This window comes from Megalops cyprinoides, chromosome 7 (genome assembly GCF_013368585.1).
Source record: "Megalops cyprinoides isolate fMegCyp1 chromosome 7, fMegCyp1.pri, whole genome shotgun sequence".
NCBI lineage: Eukaryota > Metazoa > Chordata > Actinopteri > Elopiformes > Megalopidae > Megalops > Megalops cyprinoides.
The window spans coordinates 9,485,897-9,504,614 of NC_050589.1; the positions used below are offsets into that span (position 1 = coordinate 9,485,897).

The 18,718-nt window shown below is 43.8% G+C and overlaps 1 protein-coding gene across 1 annotated transcript in view; it reads left to right on the plus strand.

The window, feature by feature from the left end:
* The window catches only part of plxna3 (plexin A3), a 128,249-nt gene that overhangs the window by 43,720 nt on the left and 65,811 nt on the right, over positions 1-18,718 (plus strand). Inside the window, exon 4 of the mRNA XM_036532639.1 lies at positions 13,961-14,101. Within this exon, the coding sequence (XP_036388532.1) occupies positions 13,961-14,101 (141 nt within the window). The remainder of the gene's footprint in view (positions 1-13,960; positions 14,102-18,718) is intronic.

The window sequence follows — 18,718 nt, forward strand, 5'->3', positions numbered from 1 at the left end:
AAATGATAAGCAACCATCTTCGCAGCTCTTTGCTATCTAAATATTGCTCCCTAAAGCCACAGATTAAACTGTGCCTGGGTGTTTGCAGATTGGACACAGTTCAACCAAGATGAGAAAATTAGTCTGTGAAACAATAATTACCTTATGGCGTGAGCTCTGTGGAGATTACTTTTTTTTTCCTCAAACGTTGAGGAGTAATTATTGCTTGTTCAACACAGAGCGGAAGCTCGGGCTTCACTCGGAGGAGTGATATACGTTGCGAACCTTTATCGCAGGGCACTGTGTTATTTTTGTCTGATTTGGAAATGTCTTTCTTAATAGCACGTTGTGATGCGGATTAACTCTGCTCTTAACGATAGCGCTGATTACACACTTATTTAACCACCGCTGATTGCAGGCTGATTTTTCTGCTGTGTCAATGAGATCAAAGCCAACTGTAGGAACAGAAGACACTATTGTTGTAGTAAAGTTTACATCAGTTATACACACTGATGTAAAGCGCAGCAGTGTGGCATAGTGGCTCGTAACTGAAAGGTTGCTGGTTCGATTCCCGCATTGAGGTAGTGCTGTTGTGCCCTTGGGCAAGGTGCTTAACCCACAGTTGTCTCAGTAAATTTCCAGTTGTATAAGTGGATAATATTGCAAACTAGGTACGTCGTTCTGGATAAGAGTGTCTATTAGAAAAAATGATGACAAAAAATGACTGTGCGCAATTGTACACAACCCCTTGTACAGCAGTGAATCTGAAGAGGTGGAAGTAACTGTGGCCATTATATTACAGGGTGTCAGACTCTTTAGACAGCTTAGCACTGGTATGGACGTTTCACCATGGGTGCATTTTATTTTTAACCGAAGCCAATATGCAGCAGTATGACTAAGATGTTTTTTTTTTTTTTTTTTTTAAAAAAACCTCATCGTAAGTTCATTAAGGCCCTTGCGAAAAAATAAAGCTCTCAGAGCTTGTCTGTTCTCTCCTCAACGGTCCCCTCCTCCCCGTAAGCCAGTGAAATAGAGCCAGTTTACCGAGCTGAGATGGTGCCCTGGGGATGTGCAGAGAATCAACAAGTATGGAGTAATGGGGAGTAGAAAGCACAGACTCACCACAGTATAATATGCGCCATAAATAACTTGCAAATATACTCGGGGCTTTGCAAATCCTGGTAAGGTCTCGATAAGAAGGTGCCTAAATTGATTTCCTCTTTGGCTCCTCCTAAAACAGTGTGGAGAAGACCTGAGGGATGAACAAATGCTGTTTGTATGTTTTATTTATTTAATATTTGCAGACCGGGGTGAAAAAAAAAAAAATGTCAAACAGCGTTAACAATTCAAGGGAAATACTCAGCTTTCACAGGAGTTCCTGGATTCCAGCTTGCCAATACAAACACTGTCAGCCCACTCAAAGCGGCCCGTTAACAATGCGGCGGTGCACTCTAAAGGCTATATTCCTAACACTAGGACATGCAAAATCAACAAGCAATTTCCTGCTTAATTAATTTCCTAAGTGCAGTTTCGTGCTTCGGTTGTGTCTGCGCCCAGCTAGGAGGTGGAGGGTTAATTGGCTGGACGGGAGATTGAGGAGAACTCTTAGGGGTCATCGACAAAGTTCAGCTCTTTTTTTTTTAAAGCAGAAACTCCTCTGACACAGGGGCTCCAGGGATTGGGGAAAGCGTCTCCTAATCTCCTTCTGAAAGAACCGGAGAGCACGCTCACTGGTCCCTTGGCTGCCGCCCAGCACCTGAGCAGCCGTGACCGCCGATTGCGGCCGTGATCAGCAGAGCCTGACCAGACTCCGCTTCCTGACAGGAGTGGTGCGGTGAAAACATTCCCCTAACCGCTGCCGCGTTGTATGCGGCTGGCTCCGAGGGGCCTGATCTAAATTCACAATCCAGGTGCCCGTGCATGAGTCGTGTGGTCTGGCCTGGAGAGGATGCAGAAATGGATTTAGCAGAACAATCAGGGGCACTTTGCCTAAGGAGTTTAGGCAAGAGATTTTTTTTTCTTTTTTCTTTTTTTTTCCCCTTTGTTGTTGTCCATTAAACAACTTTTTTAGCTCATCTCTGTGACGGCCAAACTGATCGTGTCGCACAAGGGATGAGATAGCTTTATTGATGTTCATTACTCAACTTTTTTTTTTAGTTCATCTCTGTGACGGCCAGACTGATTGTGTTGTACAAGAGGCGAAAGACTTGGGCCAACACTTGCTCGAAATCTTTTAGCGGATGTTCAGGGCAGATCGCACAGTGGGAGAATGGAATTAGACTGTAAGGGCCAGTTCAGACGGGGCCAACTGTCGGTGACAAGACGGTTGGCCAAAGTCTTTCTGGCTTGTCGTGCAACATGTTCGTGATTGGAAGCCTTATCCCCAGATGTAGAATCTTGGTTGGCTGGGACGGATATAATCACTGAGCCAATCACAGACTGCTCCAAACTATATTTCCTTTTAAAGTGCTCTGAGTTTCTTTTTCTTTTTAACTCTGTACTATCTTTGTGAATGAATGAAATCTGACAAAAACAGTCTGAGTAATTTTTTAAATGAATTATTAGACAGTGTGACACAGTACCACACTGTGGTGTGATGAAATTAAGACAATCTAATTGAGGAGACCTGTACCTGAAGGTCTACCTGGTTATTCTCTCATAGAAGCTGGAGTGTTGTTATCAAATGTATTGTGCATTATATTACATTACATTTACTTAGCAGTAAGTTATCCAGAGCAGTTTGCATAGCTTACATAGCTTGCGTTATCCATGTATACATCTGGAAACTCAATAAGGCAGTTTGGGTTAATACCTTACCCAGGGGTACAACAGCAGCGTGTCAGCTGGGATTGAACCCAGCAACCTCTGGTTTATGAGTCCTGCTTCTTCCCACTGTGCCACGCTCCTGTGCTCCATGGCAGTTTTCTGCTTCCAGCAGATCTGTTCTGAACGTGTTGTTGCAGTACTGCTTTATGTGGTAGTCCTGCAGAGCGCAGGGGTAGCACAGTCATTTTCCCGGGTCCCTCCGCGTGGGGGTGGGTTTTGAGGACTGGTACCTGAGAGCCTCTCTGCTGTTCCCTGCTGGTAGAGCACGCCAGAGTGCAAGCACGCCGGCCTCACCTTAGCGCCCGGGAGACGAGCCGAGGGGCGGGGGGGGGCCCAGGGGAACCGTGTAATAATGCCGCCTAATGACCGAGCACTGCACCATGGGAAACGGTCGCAATGCAAGAGCGGCCAAGAGGAAGGAGCAGGAAGTAATGGGTTGTGTGAGAGTCACTTTGCAGCAGCGGCAGCCACACAGTAATGTCTTCCACATTGAGGCGTTCACATTCATGTAGAAATCTCTCCTCCAATGGCTTCCACATGCATGAATGTGTGTGTGTGTGCATGTACGTGTCTGTGTATATGTATGCATGTATATATGCATACAGTCACATTTGTAATCAGTAATCAGCTTAGTAATATGTAATCACCTTTGTAATTAGTGGTGCGTCCAATATTTTCTCACTGACATCAGATGACTTTCTGTCTTCAGTTTGATTATCTGCCTTGTTGTAATTTCTTTTTCCATTGCTATTTCTACCTTTCAAGGGTAGAATCCATTTTGAATAATTGCTGACCAGTCCATGGTCCTGTCCAGAAATCATGTGAGCTGCTCGGATATGGTGTGGAAGATCAAAGTGACAATCACAGTTATCATTAGGCTACTGTTGCATGGAGAATGTGGTTTGAAAGACATTTCATATCCCAGTACACTAGTTTTTATGGTTGCTTTATCCTGTTGTGCTTATGCCAGTTTATATAGGAAGTAGAGATCTTATCTCGTTAAATGTACAGCGAGAGATCAAAGTGCTTGCAGTTGTGAAATGCAATTTTTATAAGCTTAAGTTACGCAAATTAAATGTTTCACAGTTCTGAATTCCCCCACATTGCAGGTGCCTAAGAGTAATTGCACGCGCTCATTGCCGTAATGGTGTAAAAGACTCAGATGATCAGGGCCCGGCTTGCGGAGAATGGAGAAAACAGAAAAGGTATCCAGCTGAAACGGAACACTTCCCGCTGCCTGGAGGGACTCGGAATTGGCAACCTGAGTGACGCGGCGCGCGTGGTGATTGACAGCGTGGTAGTGCCGCTTTTATCAGGGAACAAAGCAGTGTTAACCTAAGGTTACGTGCTTTACATGGCCGCAGCATTTGATCCTCACTGAGTGCTCGCCACCCGCTCCGAAGGCGGCGCTGAATTAAATGTTTCTTAAGTGAAGGATCTACCACAGACGCGCTGATTGACTTGGAGCATTTGAGACTTTTTTTTATTCATGAGCTGCCGTGACATTTTTCACTGTCTGCTCTAGATGTATAGTGGTGGAGTCCTCGGTGGGAAGAGATTATAGAGTCAGGGCATTTGAAGAGCTAAAATAATGTCAAAACAGGACGCAAACATACAGCAGTGTTACTTTTTCCGCAAGAGAGAAAGGTTGTGTAAGCGATGTCAAAACAAATGTAGCAATTAATTAGACTTATTTAATTGTAGTGCTTTAATGTAATTTCAAGGCTTCATTTCAATGGACTCCTTAGTATAAGAAAAAAAGGCCATGTTAAAAATGGAAGAAAAATTACAGCAATTGTGATTGTGATTTTTTTTTTTTTTTTAACCTCAGTACAATATAATAAAAGCACAGGTGATTTTAGCTGTCACGGTCAGAAAGTCCCCAGGACATTATATATAGGCACACTGTACTGAAGCTCCTTTTTAGAAGAGCTGTATAAAGACATTCTGCTCCCTGCTTCCACCCTCCACCCTAATCTCTGATGCATCACAGTTTTTAACATCAAACCTGTCAACGGTAATATGTAGTTTTCCTCTTGCGAGTGCTTCGGGAGTCTGCTTGTGGGCACGGATACGCACGTACAGCCAGTGATTTATTGTGTTTGCCATTCGGAAATTAATCTGGAAAATATGTCTTTATAGTGAGCGTCGACAATGCCTCTGTATTGATTTTGGTAAGCGATCAGCGGGCGTGCACCCACACACAGAGACAGAGGCCCGCATTCATGCTGTCCGCCCTCCTGTCTGCCGGGGTCAACCTGGGGTCAAAGGTACAGCGGGGTCGAAAGTCAGCTGGTAATGGTGAGAGCGCCACAGGCTAGAGGGTGAGGTCGCAGTGGGGTCCGGGGGGGTGCACGGGGGCACGTCGGAGTGGCTCTACAGACAGCGTCGCCACGGAGACGGAACAAAGCGGACGTTAACTCCAAAAAGCCCACCTCACTATTTGCCTGGCCCGCTAATGGTTTTTAGGCTGATCCCAGAGAAACAGGATAAGGGTCTAATTGAATTATCAGGCCCTTTGTTCCGCTCCTGGGGTGTGGGGCTGCGTCTTCTCCCTTCTCTTAAGAGGATAATCTCGCGGTTCGAGGATTCTGACCTCATTTCAGAGACCCGGAGCTTTCAGGTTTAATGTAAAATAGATTTTTCTCCACACAAAAGGATGGAATAGCAATTTTTTTGTTCTTTTGTCCAAGAATACACCCAAGCAAGAGGGGTGTATCCAGTGTTCTTCATATTCTTAATGGTCTTAATGTGGATGGCTGAGTCACTGAAGTAGTTATTCAGTGGAGGGCGATTTTTTTTTTTTCCCCAACATGCAGGTTTGCGGAAGTCATGAACAGAAGTCATGAACAGAAGAACAAGCAGTACCCCCTGTATTTTACCGATTCCCTCCCTGGCTCCTTTTAGGTATCGATACTGAAAACTTTAATCAGCAAGAACACATGAGACGTAAAGAGCATGCTGGGTGAATTGGTCCAGAACATTTGAGTAAATTCAACCTCCAAACACATGCGCTCTGTGTGCTCGTACATACATGTCTGTCTGCTACTGCAAAAAAAAAAAAAGAAAGAAACCCATGTGATCATTTGAACTCTCGCAGATGTTTCAGTTCAGTAAATGTTTATAAAAAGGAATTGCACAAAAAATGGCTTCCTGAGGAGAGGAAAGGAGAGGGCGTTTTAAAGCGTGCGGTTTTGCCATGTTTTACTCCCCTGCTTGTTTCCGGCGGGCGGCCCTTTGTGAGGGAACAAAGTGAGCAACTGGATTGTGTGACAGCTTCTGGCGTGTTTCCTATATGCAGGACTGCGCACTGAACACGGGCTGCCGTTTCCTTCATCTGATAAAAACACACAGCGCCCTGCGTTGTGGAGCATCCAACTGAAACCCCTTTGTTGCAGATGCAGACCTAATTTCAGTTTAAAATGAGCAGAAATTTGGATTTGAAGGGGATTAGGAAAAAAGGTATAGGAGTTTGGATAGCAGTGAGAGGGTATTTTTGATTGGTTAAATGTGTAATGGAAGCAGAGTCTTGATTCTGAGCTGGAAGTGCGTAACTCCAGTGTTACTCATATGCAAGTTAGTCATAGGTAATTTGAATGGGATTTGGGGGTGGGGGTGCAAAATAATAAAAGCACAGTTTAACAGAATCCAGATGATGGGGAACAGAGGACCAAGTACAACTGCTATTGCGATGCAACCTGTTTGCCACGGTTACACAGAGGTTGTGCAAGGAAAGATAAACATCAGGCACAGAAATGAAAAATTAATTCAGATAGCTCCTCATAGGTTCCTAATTAAGGTGCTTAAATATTAATAAAATGTTATCACCATTCATTAATGGTATTAACATGAATTGTTTGGTAGTGCCTGTTAGTAACATTAATTAATTGTATTGCATTGCCTCTTAAAGAAGAAACCATTTGCTGCAAGATCCCTGTAACTTGCCTTATGCTCTTCGGTGGTCAATTAACACTATAATGCATTAGTTGATTGGCTTTTCAGTGTCTGGCATGTATTCATTTGTGTGGGATGTGTGATGTCTAATTTTGGAGAGGCACTATGATAAATGGTAATTGTACTTTAATAATACATCAATTAATAGTTAATTAATGGGACCTTAATATAAAGTATAAGCAGAATGAATACTTCATTTAAGAAATACTGTTTTATTAAATGATTTATTTCTGTTCTTATTTATTAATATCAGACAACATTGAACATTGTGCTATTGTTTGTTTGTTTAACATTTAACATAGCATTTTATTCATTACTATATAATTACATGTTATTTTTCCATGTGTAGTATGTAGTTTTACATAATGGCCTTCTTGGTTATTGTAAAAGAAATGTGTAAATGCCAAAGTTCCTTTGGTCTTAATTATAAAGATTAGGAAAAAATCTGAAACATGATGGATAACTGAAGTTAAATTTGTATCAGTTAAAATTGGTTTAACATTGATAATAAATGAGTCAAAACACAATACAGAAAGTAAACACTAAAGTTATGTTTTTGAGTGACATTCCAATTGTGCAAAATGTAACATCTGACAGATCAAATATTACAGGCTGTCACGATGAATTTGCATCAAATGTGTCGGTGACATTTGCTCAGTTTTTAGAATTGCCAAACTCGACTGGCAGTAACTCGAGCCAAAAAAAATCTACTATTGTAACGACTAATAATAATAATTATTGCACCTATGCAGAGAACTGTAATAAACAGTGATAATTAAAAGATAATTATTAGAAGTTGATGCCACTTAATGGCTTCATTGTGACTCCACTATTAATCATTTTCTTTTCTTTCTGATGGATTAATTTCCTGTTGGACAGTGTCCGCGCTTGGCGGCCGCTACCGTTTGGCCACTCTGTCCCTCTGGGAGTGACCGGCTGCCTGGTACCAGGCAGCCAATGGTGCTTTGTGTCCCCGCGAGACAGATCTCATCTCCTCTTCCTCATTTATTTGTGGGAAGTAGGGACGTGATATTTTAATCTTTTTCAAAGAATTTCTTTTGTCATTGTAGTTATTTTTAATGCACTGTTCTCATATGCACTCTCATTCTCTCATTTTTTCCCCTCTTTCTTTCTGGCGTCTCTTATGCCGCTCTCCTCCTTTTTTTCTCCAGGCTTTTTAAACCTGTGTTGTTCTTTTGACTTATGCTTTTTAACTGGTTTTTATCCTTTTTATTTACTTTTTTATCCAGTCTGCAAAAGAACTGCCCACATGGGACAATAAATTATTCTGAATTTCTGTCTCTCTCTTCTCTCTCTCTCCTCCCTCTCCCTCTCTCTCTTTCTTGCTGTCTTTCTCTCTCCCCCTCCCTCTCTCATCCTCTGTCTTCCTCTGCTCTCTCTGATCCCTCTTGCTCTCTATTTCTCTCTCCCTCTCTTTCTTCTCTGCCTCCCTCTCTCCTCTCCTTTTCTCTCTCTCTCTAATCACCTTTCTCTCTCTCTCTCCCCCTCTCTTTCCCCCCCCTCCTCCCTCCCTCTCCCTCTCTCCCTCTCCCCCTCTTTCTCTCCTCTCCCTCCCCCTCTCCTTCTCTCCCCTATCTCTCTCTCCTCTCTCTCACTCCTCCCTCCCTCTCCCTCTCTCCTTCACCCCACTGATGAATGGCCCCCTTCGTGGAGACAGACGATTCATCCAGCTGCGATTGGCAGTAAAGTCAACAACACAGGCCTTGCCCCTGATTTATTGGGCCCCCTCCTCCCTCACTCCCTCTTCCCATTTATTCATTCATATATTTGTTCCCTTTTTTTCATATTTCATTTATTTCCTTGTTTGCCTTGTCTGGGCTATTTGGCACGGGTGTCTGCGGTTTCTCAGCACCCTGCGAGCGGGGCCGGGGTCAGCACCCTGAGACCTGTCTTCACACAGCCGCCTCCTCGCTGTCGTGTGGAGAGAGTGATATATATGTGATCGTACGCGTACACATATCCAGAGCCATGTAAGCACACAGAGTTCCGCCCCGCCTGGTAGCCGCAGTTTAGTTTAACACACTACTGTAAACAGAGTCTGTTTAAGAAAGTCGCGGAAGATGGATGCACATGATGAGGAGTGATTTAACTCGGTGGCTTTCCACCCTCCCAGGAATGAAACTGCTTTAACCTTACCAGCGGGTTCATTTGTGGCAAACGTCTCTGAATTATTCATCCTGTATTGCACTGCCATGTACACAGACGTAGGTACTTATTAATCGATAAACGGATAACAGATAAAATTACACAGGATGATTCCTTAACTTATTGAACCAGCTGCTCCTCTGGCAGCTGGTTCAAATTCAAATGTTAGATTACAGGCATTTGAAATCCATTTTGCAAAAAAAGTTGCATTGCTTTACTTGTTTTTTTCCTTTTTCTTTTTGGCAGGTAGCTGAAAGCATAAAGAGGCAACCGGGTAGAACTTAGCTAGCAGTGCACTTGTTTTCTCACCAAAAATACACATGATGCACTGAAAAAATCCCTCTAATATAATAGGTTTTTCATCTTAAAGGTGCCCTTACTGCATCATGTTGGTCCCTCTGCATTACAGATACATGCAAACGTAATGTTTATTTCATTTCATACTGGAAGGTGGCACAGTGTGCTGTGAAGTTTACATGCAGTGGCTACAGAAAACAAATAAAAATGCAGTGGTGCATATGGTGCCTGAAGCGGTCGTAATCCATGGTCTCAGCCACACTGCTCAGCCCTTTGACCTCACTTAAGGAGCTGTTTTGCAAGACAAACATCTCCAAAATGTCACTTGGCAACCCTGGAGCTGACATGTTGAAGGCCCTGTTTGTGTCTCCGTGGGGTCTGGCTGTGTGGGAGTGCGTGTGAGCTCGGTCACTTCATGTAAGCTTATTCAGCCTTGAAAATTCACATGAACATCACTAGAAAGGGTGGTCTGTGTGCTGGCAAATATTGACTCAATACGTGCACATGACCCCAGATTGCCGAGGGAATTAACTTCTCTTTAAGGTATTTTCCCAATCCTCCTAAAGAAACCTGTGTTATAATTGTAAGGGACACTGAGTTTTGTAATTTAAAGAAAATAGGCAAAATTCAATTTGGAGTGGAAATATCCTCATTCAATTTTCAGTGTCTTTGTCCATCAAATTAGCCACAAATGAATCCAGCTGAAACTAATTTATTAAAACGTGCTTAATGCGTTGCCAGATGATGATGATCAAATGTACAACACATTCCCTTTTTTTATGCTTAGCTTTCAGAAACGTATTTGTAAAAGAGTTTATTTAGTTTACAAAAGAAGTGCACACTTCTAACTGGGACGAAGGCCCATGGAAAAATGGTAAAATCCAGTGATTGATATTGTGGTGAGATTTAGTTAAAAATAGCCTTGCCTGTTTGTCCCTGATCAAACGATGGCACTTGAGCAGTACTGGCAGTCTTAATTATTGACTGTTTTTCAAATATGTTGTTTATACCAATATTTCAGCTCACTGAAGCAGCTGTGGAGTAACATTCGCCTCTGACCGTAGGTCTCATGTTACCTTGGAGTTTTCAACGCAGCTGTAGGGAGATGGTTTATTAAATTGCTCGGTTACTCAGTTGATGTGGATATTTGATATCTCAGCATTCCACAAATAAAATGTATTCCCTAAAATGGTGTATTGTGAATGGATATCGGTGTCTGTGGTGTGAATGTATTCTGTATTTACAGAGATTGGTGTATGCCAGTATGTGCCTGCAACAGCTGTAAATTGTGTAGTGAGTGCTGAGTGACTGTTTCTGCGTTGCGCTCTGGATAAAATGTCGTTCAAATTTACGTCACAGCTGCAGTCTCAAACACACAGTCGGCATTCAGTGATCGTCAGTTGTTTTACGTCTGCTCATCCTACTTCAGAGAAAAGCTCTCATTTTGGAATTATTGAGGGCATTTCCAAAAGATCACAAATGCGGCAGTCTTCACATGCTGTTCATTTGATCTACCAAAATAGCTTGATTGAAAATCTAGCACGTAGTCATTGCTGGTAATGACTGATATTATAGTACAATAAAGGTACGCAGGGGGACTTATAATAGACAAAAGCCAAGGTATTGTATAATATGTTTTTAGTGGCAAAAATCAGGTTCCCTGCCCCCCACTATATTCTGCCTGATGTTTGCAATCATCTGTGTGCCGTGATTCAGAAGAGGTTGTAGGAGAGCCAGAGTTTAGCTTTGCAATGCATTCTCCATGGGCAGTTCCAGTCAGAAAGGGCCCTAAAGGAGTGTGCCTTATGAGACTGTTTCATGATGTGTCTGACTTTTCACATACCTCATCTGCTCAGCCGTCAACCACATCTATTCCGCTATGCAGAAAACGATCGCTGTGGTCACCGAAATGTTCACACCTGGACACTATTCAAATGGAACGTTTTGCTGATCGATCCTTTGATTGGCTGTGCAGCAGGGACGGACGTGAAAATATTGGGAGATAAATTCAAGGAAGAAAAGAGGGGTGAGGGACACGTGGGGGGGAAAGGAACAAATTAAGCTAACTACCCTTTAGGAGCTGATTCACGGCGGGTCCTTCGAGCCGAGGCCTGACGCGAGCGAGGGATCGATAGGACAGCGGCAGCCGAAGCGGCGGTACAGGCCTCACACCCCGGCCTCATTTGTTTCCTTTCATTTGTTTTTTTTTTTTTCCTGCTGGAGTTGTGATCAATACTGGGATCAAAAATCGGGTTATGATCAAAACGTCAGCGTGGCAGATCCCCGGGGCTCGGCCCTCCACGACCGGCGGGTTAATTAACGGAGGGATCGGGGGTCCCCGCGCCACCCTGGCTCCGTTTGAGTCTCGGGGAGACGGAAGCGAAGGTAATATTTATCTAAATTCCAATTACCTTCATCTGGGCTGTTTGATGTTGCCAAGAGGTCAGTTCTCAGCAGGCCCGGGAAAGCGCTCTGCATTTCAAACACTCCAACTCGGTCAGGACACTCCTGATCGGAGAAAAAAAAAAAAAAGAAGTCTTTTTCGTGCGCCCCCCCCCTCCACCCCCACCCCCCGGTTCCCCTCCCAATCCCTTCCTATTCTGTGCTGTCCTCAGCGTGCTTGGTTAGTGCTTTTCTGAACCTTTGAGTTTTGAGAGCAAACTAGGTTAAGGTGGTTATGAAATGGAGTTTGAGTTAAAAGGGTTAGTCTCATCGAAGATTTAATTCTGACGTGTTTCACCCACTGAAATTCCATCTTGGAGGGCTTCTGTGGCGGGGCCTTCCGCTCGGGGAAGCGTACAAAGACGCGTTTTCATCCTGCCTTGTTTACATGTTTCCAAGAAATTAAACAGGAACCATAAAAATCCAGCAGCAGTCGGATCCATCTCTTGTTTTACGATGGCCTGACCAGCTGCTGGTTTTTGTCAGCTCTGTCATGTTATTCTGTGCGAGTGTAATCTGCCCAAAGAGTGTGTAGCTTGTTAAACATAAAATTGCTTTATACTGTAATGCAGTGGGTATTCCATGTCATCGTTTGGCATTCCTGTATACACTGAAAGTCTGAGAATCTTTAACAGGAAATGGCAGACAAGGGTCTGTGTGCATCAAAAATCTGAGAATAGTTATTGGGGTAGATGGAAACAAAAACCAGAAAAATCTAGAAAGAAAGAACAGAAGAAAGAAATCTTAGATTGAAAGAGTTGTGTTAATGAAACCACTGGAAACGGTCCTAAACACACCCTCGTTCCAAGATCGCTGGCTTTCACTTTTGACTCAAAACCTTTTAAGAAAATGATGAGGTTGTTAAGACTTTGTATGAGCTCTGCAGACTGTTTGCCAGCACTGTTAAGTCCTAAAAGGCATTGTAACTCACCCGTAGGCAGACACTTAAAAGAAGCTCCCCTTTATCCATAGAATTTACTTAAGAATTGCGATGCATACTGTCCCGGATCACTGCCAAGCCAGACTGCCGGAACCCCGCGGTGACCCGCAGCTCGGAGACTGGGGATCCATTTTGTATGTCAGGAGAGGTGCGGAAAGTTGGGCTGGTGGCGGAGCTGAGAGGTAGACCGCGTTCCTCGATGTTTACCAGTGCCTTTCGTTAACGTAGTTAGAGGATGAAGGCGTCAGCTGGCGTGTTTGAGAACATTACCAATACAAAGCTGCAGCTGGTAACTCAGACTGACGAACCATGGACAGTGACCATCATATTGCCATCCCTGCTGTCCCTACGCCTGGGGAGGAGGGTCTCAGTCTTGGCCAGCAACTTGTGACACCCAATATGGCAGCCTTCTACTAATTGATGCCACCTTGTCAACACTAATTACTGAGACTGCAGCAACGAGGAGGCAGCTAATTAACAGACTAACGATGTTTGTCACTTCAGGCCGACCCAGATATTTAGGAAAAAGCCAAGCTTGTCACCCTCACATCTGCTCCAGATTTTTTTTCCCTTTCTCGTTTTTACATTTCTATTCCCCGCTCTTTCAAAATACGTTTTTTTCCGTCTTTTCTGCATTAATTCAGCTTATTTATTTTCTCGTTCTCTCTCCCTCGTCACATTTCCGTCAAAATTGATTAGGACGGCAGTGCAAGCTGCCACCGTTTCTCTTCAGTAGAAAGGAAGGGAAAATAGGTGAGCTTCGCAGCTGTGACTGTGGTTGTCAGTTGCTCACATTATTTGTATCCAATCACATCAAAGACTTTTTCAATTTTACATTTTTAGTAACAGTTTTCCCAAGCAAGCTCTGTGCTCTACTTATCTGTATAAGGAAACCGAGAGGAGGTGGTAATGATGAAGCAGCAGGGATTTTGTGTTTCTCTGTGTGTGCGTGCGTGTGTGTGTGTGTGTGTGTGTGTGTGTGTGAGAGAGAAAGAGAGTGAGTGTTTGAATATGTGTGTTGAATCGTATAATTAAAGTATTAAGATTAAAAATCTGACTCTCCCCCTCACCTACCCCATTACCCAGAATTCTTCAGGAATCTCTTTCTAGGTCAGACAAATGTATGTAGGAGATTTGGCAAATCATTTTCCAATTGAAGTATGTTGCTATATTACAGATGCCAAGGAACCGTTTTTGCATTTTCTTTTTTGTTTTTGTTTTGTTTTGAGGCTGTCAAGTCATGTTATCGATGCAAGATTGCCATTTCTTTGTTTGAAACAATCCTCAGGGAGAGGAAGTAACACATAATTCACATTTGTAAAAAGTGTTAATTTCTCTCCTTTTTTTCCATTACAGATACGAGTGGACGGCATCCCCCCGCCTTCCCAGAATGCCCTGCTGTATGAAACCGTTCAGGTGGTGGAGGGCAGCCCCATACTTAGGGACATGGTCTTCAGCCCAGATTACCAGTATATCTATCTGCTTAGTGACAAACAGGTGAGTGGTTTTGATGAGAGGAGCTGTGAGCTGGCCAGACTGCAGGCTCTGAATCAGGGCATCTGGGACAGCTGTTTTCTGACTCACTGGAAATGAACATTAAAGTGGAGGTGGGGGGTGGATTTAGATGCAAGACAAAGCAAGAGGAACACCCTTGCAGAGTCAGTTTATAGCTGTTTATTTAACTTCAGCGTAACCTTTGCGAGAGCATTCTTTTTTGCTCTGAGGAGTATGCTTTAGGTTGAGATGGAACTTGGCGAAACATGTTTGTTTTCAACCGTCTGTACTGTTTGTGACACTTCAATTCCGTGTTCAATATTAGTGTTCATGACAGCTTTTTTCCCCAAAATGTGTACTGGACATTGTATGTGGATGCCACTGTGAGAGGGAAGGCGTATATTAGCACAACCAAGGGCTGATTTTCATTACGATCACATTCATAATGAGTGTGAAAACATTTGTTCTGAGCTGTGACAGCCTATCTCAGAATAATAAGGATACATTTGTCAAAAGGACTTGAATGGGACCCAGCGACTGTCAAAAGCCTGTTATGTTATAAAAACCAAACCGGAATTTCAGACACTTCATTTCAACATCTGCGAGACAGGAAGACAGACTGGTTTATGTCTTTGAATTATTTTTTTTTTTTTTCCCTTCAGCTGGTTCTCTTATGAAATCTCGGGCAAGTGTCTCCATTGACACCGTGACGGGAGTAACACATTCTATGGAGCTCTATTGTGGAGCTGAAATGTGGAAGACCGATGCAGAGTTCCTCTCCAGCTGGTGAAGAGGGCCCTGACACAAGCGCGGCGCACAACGACGCCTCTGCCGTTCATAATGCATCTTTCACACGCTCTTTCTTCCCTTTGCAGCCATTAATTGAAAGGAAGCATGAATTGCTCTCATCGCGCACAAATCTCTGAGATTTTTTTGCATTTTATATTTAGCCTTGCCCTTTAATAACGCGCCGTCTTAGGTTGGTAATAAAAGGCGCCACCTTTTTACTGTAGGGGCTGAGAAGACCTGCCAGGTGTCAAGGCTTTTGCATAAGAACATGTGAGTGATACAATGGAGGTGCAAAGAGGAAGGAATCAGCTGCCTTCCTCAGCCTAAGAGTAGAGAAGCGCGGGAGCAGTGACTTTGATTTTTAATTCAAATAACCGTTTTAAAATAAACAATGAATTTAATTCCAAATATCCACCGTAAACCATGTTACGCAGTGCAGCGTTTTGGTGCGTTGCCGCCTTGAGAAAGTGGTAGCATTTTGTGGAAATTAAGAAAAGTCAACCTCAAGGAAGCTTTGAGATGAGGACTGTGAGGGCCCAAATCTACAGTAAAAAAGAATCTGGCACGGCAGTGTCTACCTATAGAGCAGAAAGAGGAGGGGAAAAAAACCCAGAAACCTACATCAGATATATTTAAACTCCCAGGCATGTTCCAAGTGCCTTATTAAAAAGAGAATTGCGTTTGAAATAAGTGGGGTAAGATCAAAGGGAAAAAGACGAGGCAGGAGGATCTTGGGGGAAAAAAACACATTGTGTACAGCGTTACTTTAGAAAGGAGCAACGAGGCCCCGACGGGATGATGCTGCCAGAAGTAAAAGGTGGAATGTAGATGTGGGAGGGTGAGCGTCACTGCTGTGCTGCGACTACTCTGTTTAACCCTGATAATAAAGGTGCCCACACATTAGGGTCTGAACCGCACCCATCCGGTCCAGATATCGACCTCCCCAGTGATTAAAAGGGATGTACTGCGTGTTTAAGAAGGCATCACGCTGCCGCAAATTGATTGTCTTGGCAGGACTCTTTGAAAGAGCCGTTACTCTTGAGATGATAAGAGGAGAAATCCGAACGGTCCAAATTCTGACGCAGCAGCCAGAGTCGGGCAGTGTAAAGCTTGAGTCTGATGTCCGGTATTGAACTTTTGAGAGACAGAAGAGCGATTTCTGATAACGTAGCACTTCGAATTTCCCGTCCCGTGGATTTATGAAGTCTGAGAGCGTCTGGGCCTAAATGATGTACGCATAACACGGACGGTCCGCACGGAACATGTTGAATATTTCATCCGGTGCAGGTGTATGGATGGGTGTACGCCACACCGCACCCCTGTTCTTACATACCGGCACCACTGTTCGGGGATCATCAGGAGAAGATGAGACAATCTGTCCTTGCACACAAGTCCTCAGACGTTTACATGTGTGTGACGTATTGCCATTGTATTGCGGTCTTTCATGTTATGCAGCACGTTCACTGGTGCTGCGTGAGGGAGAGGCACAGGCTGACAAATGTCATCCAATTGCACGTTCAAAATAGTCTGTGTTCATATGAATATACACAGCTCGAAACCATCTGTGATGTCACGTAAGGTACGCGCTTGGCGTATTTGTAGTCATTAGCGCAGCTGTGTGCTATGGAACTAACACATCGGTACAGTTCACGTGCTGCGCAGGGGGGAAAAAGTCTCCTGAGCGAACACCGTCACCATTTCAGTCTCCCCCCCTCATCCTGCAAGGTGCGTCTGCGGGCTCCTCCACATGGAGGGGACGATACCGGCGTGCGTTTCGCGGCCCCGTCGCGCGGCGGAATAAATTAGCATGGCAGGCGAGGCGCGACACCCCGCCCACCCGCCGGCTGACACCGCGACTCCGCGGGCCGGGGGCGGGGGCGCGCCGATCTGGGGTGTGCAGGCGTGCGCGCGCGAGGCCCCTCTCCGCCACCGCCACCACTGCAGCAGCACCAGGAGGAACACGCCGCTTGAAAGGCAAAGCCTGAAAAAAAACAACACGCTTTGATTTACGCTACCCTGTGCGTCCCCGTTGGGTGGCTTCTTTTTTTTCCTTTCTTTTTTTTTTTTTGGGTTGCTGTTGTTTTCATCAGCGTTGTTTTTCCCTCTCTGAGTTTTAATGTTTGCAACCTGGTAGACTTCCCTCTCGCGGAGTTCCCTGAGGACATAGCGCATTTTCAAGATAATGCAATTTATTTTTTTATTATTATTATTGTTATTATTATTGCTTACAGACTCTTCCAATACTGACTGTAATGTTCATAAGCAACTGCTTTCCTCTGGTAGTCCTTCAGAACTAGTGTACTTTAAGCGATCTACTCTTGCTTGGTCTAATCCTTACATATTATTTTTTGTGTTCTTATCTTATCTGTCATCTTCTTTTGAAAGTCTCTCATTTTTTGGTTGACCCAACATTGGTACAGACACTCGTGAACTTTCTCCTGAGAGATTTAGCTGTTACTCCTGTGGGGGTCTGTGAGGGCAGAAAGCTTCTGTTTGCCGGTGGTGTTTGCTTTGGCTTTCACCCACTGCAGACTGTAATTGACTGTTAGTGTTTCTGCCTCTGATTCTGTGAGACAAAGTGGGTCCTGCTTTGTTGCTTTGGCTCACCAAGCCTCTTGAGCGACTGAAAGTGCAGTCCGCACAGTCGCCAGGTTCCAAATTGACAGGATGGAAATCTCCGTTGTTTTAACACTGGATCTTCTGTCACCGTGTGAACAATTGATTCTGGGATCGAGGGCGTGCAGGTGCCAACCCTCCACAAAACAAATCAATAAAGGAAGCTACCTCAGGTCTCTGGCTCTATTGACAAAATATTATGCCTCAGTTCACTAAGGGCCTAAGATGTATATTCCCGCTGAGCGATTTGATATCGTTTCTGGCATGATTGAAGTGTTGTAGTAACCTTCCCGCCTCTTTGAATGGCGGGGAGATCTCCTGAGAACAGTGGTTATCGCTGGGTGTGGTCTGCTTGGTCAAAGCAGAGCACAGCTGAGGCAGAATGGTCAATTGGCACAAAAGTTGAAATTAGATTAGTTACTTCAGTTTCCCCAGAATTCTCTCTCATAAATTCATTATTGCTTCTAATTAGATTAGCCAGCTAGTTGGAGGAGCAACCAAAAAGAATTGCATAGTACAATTCATGATTTTGAAATTTGGGTCATTCTGTTTATTTTTTATGAGTACGTAGCAATACACTGACCTTACCAAAAGGGCTAGGCATGTTTTTAATGTGCTTTTTTTAATATTTCTATATACTTAAATATACTTTTTCAGTTCAGAACAGTTTCATGTAAGGATTCTGTGTACATCCTTATCATTGTATTGTATTGAGTGATAATCTTGAAAGAGCTTTAAGTTCTCCGACCTTCGACCATCTCTTTCAGCTTGAGTAGAGTACCCCTTGTGAGCACCTGAAGGCCGCTCCCTAATAATAGTCGACGAGGGCCACATTGTTTTGCAGGAATCTCATGCTGTTTAGAGGTGGACCACCAATAAAAAACATGCTTTTAGCAAAAAAAGATTTTACCATTCCTGATGTTTTATCATGCTTTATCATGCCTGTAAGAGAAAAGAGTTTCTGGAGTAAATTGTAGTGAAACACTGTGGTAAGGAGATGCGTTACATGTTTACTTGTTTTGTGGAATAATCGCAGTGATCCCTCGGGCCCAGAATCCTCTGAACAAGGAAAAGCCAAAGGAACACCAAGGCTTGCCCTCTCATTATAATCTCCTTCGCCTTAAACATTCAACATGGCCTTGCGGTTTTGTACGGAATAGATGCAGAAATACCAAAGTACATAACCTTTTGTATATTTTTTTCATGATAATCTCA